Raw genomic sequence first — 6,762 nt, forward strand, 5'->3', positions numbered from 1 at the left:
CTTGCCCGCTTCCAACCCACGCCCAGTTAGCCCACATGCAGCCCACGCGGGAACTACGTGGGCTTGCCCGCTTCCAACCCACGCCGGTTAGCCCACATGCAGCCCACGCGGGAACCACGTGGGCTTGCCCGCTTCCAACCCATGCCGGTTAGCCCACATGCAGCCCACGCGGGAACCACGTGGGCTTGCCCGCTTCCAACCCATGCCGGTTAGCCCACATGCAGCCCATGCGGGAACCACGTGGGCTTGCCCGCTTCCAACCCACGCCCAGTTAGCCCACATGCAGCCCACGCGGGAACCACGTGGGCTTGCCCGCTTCCAACCCATGCCAGTTAGCCCACATGCAGACCACGCGGGAACCACGTGGGCTTGCCCGCTTCCAACCCATGCCGGTTAGCCCACATGCAGCCCACGCGGGAACCACGTGGGCTTGCCCGCTTCCAACCCACGCCCAGTTAGCCCACATGCAGCCCACGCGGGAACCACATGGGCTTGCCCGCTTCCAACCCATGCCCAGTTAGCCCACATGCAGCCCACGCGGGAACCACGTGGGCTTGCCCGCTTCCAACCCATGCCCAGTTAGCCCACATGCAGCCCACGCGGGAACCACGTGGGCTTGCCCGCTTCCAACCCACGCCCAGTTAGCCCATATGCAGCCCACGCGGGAACCACGTGTGCTTGCCCGCTTCCAACCCACGCCCAGTTAGCCCACATGCAGCCCACCTGGGACCCTCATAATTTGCCCAGTTCAAGCCCATGCCCACTTGGTACCCAAGTAGCCCGCATTGGGCCCATATGGGTCCCACGTGGGCGTGCTGGCTGGGATTGTTCTCCAAGAGAAACCAGTATTTATTATCAGAAAGCTTGATGCTTGGTACACTGAACATTTCAGAGCCTTTATCCTGACCACAGCCTGTACTAGGGCTATTGAACTGGTTGAACACCAGAATCTTAAAGACCCATACCCACTGGCTTGCTACACTGTTGGAGGGATTCGCATGGTGGTTCCAAAGCGATACATACATGTTTAAGGTTATTATTACTATTACATATTGTGATCAAAGTTTCATGGCTTGGATACCAATTTTATCCAATCAGGAGAGAGAATCCCATAAAGATAATTTAACTTCAGTTGTATAGTTTCATGTCCAATTTCGCTTTTTTATCCTGAGTTCTTTCTCTTGATTGGATAAAGTTGGTATTCCAGCCTGAATGTTTTCTTTTTTACCGAGCTGGAAAGAGAGGGAGACCCCTGTTACTGAACAAACACATTATTGCATTGAATACTATCACAGTAGCTATTTAACACTTATTTTAAAGTGTGTATATATATATCATTTTATTTTTTTGATATTAATCATTGTTATGAGTGTATATCAATAACAATGGTCTCCATCCAGCTCTTAAATAACCAGAGAATACATTTTCAGGTGGGTTAGGGTTACAAATGTCATCTAATCATGAGAGCACCACAAAGCTCATTTATCAACTTGTGTTCCAGTTTGAAATGTGTTTCACTGCTAATTTCACTTGTTTATCATGTGTCCTGTATTAGTTATTTTCCTGATTGGGTAAATTGTTATCTTGACTTGAGAACGTATTTTCTGTTTACTGGAGAGATGAGGAGACCCCTGTTACTGAACAAACACTCAATGTATGAATGAATAGTTATCCGTAATATTACTAATTGTATTCACTTTTTCTCCAACTCAGAATCTGTTGACCATGGCCCAAAACAAGACTGCAAAGCTGATGGTTCAATTGAGTGATGAGGATAGAAGGAAGTTGATTCTGCCAGACGGGATTCCAGAAACAATGGAGGAGCTTCTTGTTAATGTCAGGGACACTTGTGGAATAAGAGGGAACTTCAGGCTTCAATACCAGGACAAAGAATTTGGTGTATTTTTAACTTTGACAAATACTGGAGACCTTGAGAATCTTGGTATTATAAAAGTAATCTCATTGCCTGATGAAGGTGCAGCCCCAACGACTGAATTGGCCCAGTGTCATAATGAACGTTTGTCCACTTGTTCTACTGAGACTGACGATACGATACTCCTTTCCTCGCCTGACTCCGTTTCCTCAAGAACTGAACAATGGCCAAGAGTATTTCCCATTCCAGTCTTTTCTTATGATACTGAACTGCAGTTGGAGAGAGGGAATGCAGCTTACCTGGCAGATGGTACAAGGTTCATTGTCACTACAAAGATGAAACAAGACATTCTTCAGAAGATATGTGACACCGTCTACAAGTATAAATCTTACACCGTCAAAGAAGACTTAGCTGAAGTTGCACAGGCACTGGTCAACAAGCACCCCTGCTTGAAAGAGCCGGGGTCATTCAACGGTGCCTATGGGTGGAGAGTGAGAATATCAGATAAGGTGAATAACTTCCGCACCCTTCTGAAGGGGCTTGGATGCCCAGAGTTTGCTGTCAATTCCATGAAGAACAAGGCTCCAGGTGATGCCTATCCAGCAAAGAATATCAAACGTCCTAAACGTGGTGAGGCCAACCATATGCCATCCTTTCCAGTTGGTGAGACGGCAGAGCAACTTGAAATGGAGCGCCAGGCACTTCTGAAGGAGGTGAAGAAAAGGAACAATGACAGGATCATCAGAGGAAAAATGGCCAAGACGTTTGCCCTACGGAGACAAGAAATAGTGGATAAACAGCCCAGGGTGGAAGTGCTGCAGGAGCGATGGCCAGCACTATTTGGAGAAGAGGAGGTACTGGCTGACTTATTGTAACTTATGTATATCTGTGTCATGTGTGTGGTGTGCTCTGGTTTTGCTGTGACACTACTTGTCTCAGAAGAACTGCCTGCTGCTGTCTTTCAATCCATCACCCGCTCCTGTTTCCCTTGCTCTCGACATCCCTGCCTACTCCTCTCTCCCACCCGTGTCCCTCTGTCATCCCTCTCTCCCTAGCTGTCTCTACCTCACCACCTGCATTTCTCTCCTACCCCTACCTGCCTGCCTTCATATATCTAATATGAAATCTGTTGTATATTTCAGGTAGGTGCAGAATTCCAGCGCATCACCACAGTCCCGCTCCAAGCAAGATTTATGGCATCTCTGGATAAACAGAGCGGTGATCTGCTTCAGATTATCCGGAGCAAAGGAGGAGCTATCCGTGAAAAAACAAAGGATACACTTCAAGTTATGGATCAGGTATGAAATGCATGTGGATAATTTGATTTCATTAGGTCGGTAATGTTAAGTTGTATTTAAAGGTATTAAATGTTTTCAAACATCTGTTCTAGAGTATGGAAATAAACGTCCGAAGAGAGTGTCTCCTCAAGTGCCTCATCATGTACCTGGGTGAAGATGTGAGCTGCCTGATCAAAGAGTTCCTGGTAAGGCAATTAAGTACTGCCATCTTTTAACCCAGTTTAGACCGGTTAGATTGTCACTTTAATTGCTATGCTATCTATCTGAAAGAACAGGTGAGTCTGTCAGTCTAGTCTATCTATCTGAGAGAACAGGTGAGTCTGTCAGTCTTGTCCGTCTATCTGAGAGAACAGGTGAGTCTGTCAGTCTTGTCCGTCTATCTGAGAGAACAGGTGAGTCTGTCAGTCTTGTCCGTCTATCTGAGAGAACAGGTGAGTCTGTCAGTCTTGTCCGTCTATCTGAGAGAACAGGTGAGTCTGTCAGTCTTGTCTATATATCTGAGAGAACAGGTGAGTCTGTCAGTCTTGTCTGTCTATCTGAGAGAACAGGTGAGTCTGTCAGTCTTGTCTGTCTATCTGAGAGAACAGGTGAGTCTGTCAGTCTTGTCCGTCTATCTGAGAGAACAGGTGAGTCTGTCAGTCTTGTCCGTCTATCTGAGAGAACAGGTGAGTCTGTCAGTCTTGTCCGTCTATCTGAGAGAACAGGTGAGTCTGTCAGTCTTGTCTGTCTATCTGAGAGAACAGGTGAGTCTGTCAGTCTTGTCTGTCTATCTGAGAGAACAGGTGAGTCTGTCAGTCTTGTCCGTCTATCTGAAAGAACAGGTGAGTCTGTCAGTCTTGTCTGTCTATCTGAGAGAACAGGTGAGTCTGTCAGTCTTGTCCGTCTATCTGAAAGAACAGGTGCGTCTCAGTCTTGTCTATCTAACTGAAAAATGCTAATGTTCTCTCTTTCTCCCTCCTTGTCTGTCTGTCTTCAGGTTGTCCAGAAAGATGAGGCTGAGACGGAGCTTGCGAACACCACCATGGGGGTGTTTGTCCTGCGTGAAAATCAAGGTCCTCTCAGTGAACCGGTGGAAATTGGCATCATTATTGATGGTGTTGAGGTACTCAGTGGCCTGTCCTCAGTTGCTTCTGCCTGTGCCATGCTGTTTGGCCTTATCTATGCCCTGGACTTAAAGTATCCGGAAGGGCTCAAGTTTAGTTTTGAGGCCTTTCAGAAAATCATCATGGACATAGAGCGCAAAAAGATGTCAAAAAGGGTACAGAACCTTGCAGCAAAGCTGCAAGATCTTGTGTAAACTCTTTACTTGGAGCAAGGTTAAGTGTGAGCCTTATAAATCACATCTTTACTTGGAGAAAGGTTAATTGTGAGCCTTACAAATCACACATTCTGTTTAAGACATTGTCCCTAAATTTTGTTTTATTTGTAAAAGAATTGTATGGATAGAGATGAAGCATTTGAGCCAACCGGTAAAACCTCAGCCAAAATGTGACAGATTTTATGTTCTTTAGATTTTAACAGAGCCTCATGGACATGGAGCGCAGAAAGATGTCAAAAAGGGTACAGATCCTTGCAGCAAAGCTGCAAGATCTTGTGTAAACTCTTTACTTGGAGCAAGGTTAAGTGTGAGCCTTATAAATCACATCTTTACTTGGAGAAAGGTTAATTGTGAGCCTTACAAATCACACATTCTGTTTAAGACATTGTCCCTAAATTTTGTTTTATTTGTAAAATAATTGTATGGATAGAGATGAAGCATTTGAGCCAACCGGTAAAACCTCAGCCAAAATGGGACAGATTTTATGTTCTTTAGATTTTAACAGAGCCTCATGGACATGGAGCGCAAAAAGATGTCAAAAAGGGTACAGATCTGCAAAGCTGCAAGATCTTGTGTAAACTCTTTACTTGGAGAAAGGTTAATGTGAGCCTTAGAAATCACATCTTTACTTGGAGAAAGGTTAATGTGAGCCTTATAAATCACATCTTTACTTGGAGAAAGGTTAATGTGAGCCTTATAAATCACACATTCTGTTTAAAACATTGTCCCTATTTTAATTTTTTTGTAAAAGAATTGTATGGATAGAGATGGAGCATTTGAGCCAACCTGTGAAACCTCAGCCAAAATGGGACAGATTTTATGTTCTTTAGATTTTAAATGGACAGATAATACAATAATAGGAGGTAATGCCCATGAAAACTGGAGCCTGCTGAGGTTTTTACCTCTTTTGATTGGAAACAGAGTGCCTGTCAGTGAACCTGCCTGGGGAATTCTAAATGACTTGAAAGACATTGTAGACCTTGTCGTCGCACCTGTTCACACCCAAGAATCTATAGCTTATCTGCAGTTTAAGATATCTGAACATAGGGTAAGGTACCAAGAGGTTTTCCCTCACATCAAACTTTTGCCCAAACACCACTATTTGGAGCATTATCCTGAGCTAATAGAGCAGTTTGGTCCCCTGGTTGCTCTATGGACAATGAGATTCGAGGCGAAACATAGCTTTTTCAAAAGGGTTGTGCGGCACACAAACTGTAACAAAAATGTGCTCCTATCATTGGCACAGAGGCATCAGTTTCATATGGCACATGAATTGCACTTGTGCAGTTTCCTAACACGCACTCTGGAAGTTAAAAATGTTTCCACTCTTTCAATTGATCTTCTGAAGGAAGAAATAGCACATGCTGTGAGGCAGAAGAACCTAAATGTGGATATTTTGTGTATGGCCAAAGATGTAACCTATGAAGGCCTCAACTACAGGGATGGCATGATTATTGCAATTGGGGAGTTTTCTGGTATGCCAGAGTTTGGTGAAATAATTCAGATGATTGTTCTCCAAGAGAAACCAGTATTTATTATCAGAAAGCTTGATGCTTTTATAGCCTTATAAATCACATCTTTACTTGGAGAAAGGTTGATTGTGAGCCTTAGAAATCACATCTTTACTTGGAGAAAGGTTAATGTGAGCCTTAGAAATCACATCTTTACTTGGAGAAAGGTTAATGTGAGCCTTATAAATCACATCTTTACTTGGAGAAAGGTTAATGTGAGCCTTATAAATCACACATTCTGTTTAAAACATTGTCCCTATTTTTTTTTTTTTTTTGTAAAAGAATTGTATGGATAGAGATGGAGCATTTGAGCCAACCTGTAAAACCTCAGCCAAAATGGGACAGATTTTATGTTCTTTAGATTTTAAATGGACAGAGAGCAAAAAGATGTCCAAAGGGTACAGAACCTTGCAAGGACTTGTGTAAACGATTTACTTGGAGCCAGATTAATTGTGAGCCTTACTAATCTCACACACACTTCGTTTAACCCATTTAGGGGGCGTGAACCCCTATTTCTAACTATACTTTTCAGGACAGGAACCCCTTTTGGGGTTGTTGCTATGTACAGTATATAGCAACATACTTATTTATTTTTTTTAAAGCTAGTTTTTCAGAAAACTTCACCTATCCGTGCAGATTTTGTACAGCAGAGAAGGCCGAATTTCAGACTACAGAAGTGTTATCAGGAACATTCTGTCGGAGAACAGAAGCAATTCATGGTGCTCATCTTGAGGCTATCAGACAAAATAAGTTGGAAAATCA

General features: G+C 43.8%; 1 protein-coding gene across 1 annotated transcript; it reads left to right on the forward strand.

Moving 5' to 3' along the window:
* Positions 1-1,725: 1,725 nt before the first annotated feature.
* Positions 1,726-4,468, forward strand: LOC308077574 (uncharacterized protein; the record flags this gene model as incomplete). The annotated part of the gene is made up of 4 exons (XM_080418320.1): positions 1,726-2,727; positions 3,016-3,171; positions 3,264-3,356; positions 4,148-4,468. 4 exons carry the CDS (start codon positions 1,726-1,728, stop codon positions 4,466-4,468), a joined length of 1,572 nt encoding a protein of 523 aa, XP_080274446.1.
* Positions 4,469-6,762: the final 2,294 nt, after the last annotated feature.

The sequence above is a fragment of the Gymnoscopelus braueri genome (assembly GCF_963280865.1).
Source record: "Gymnoscopelus braueri genome assembly, chromosome: 21".
Classification (NCBI taxonomy): Eukaryota; Metazoa; Chordata; class Actinopteri; order Myctophiformes; family Myctophidae; genus Gymnoscopelus; species Gymnoscopelus braueri.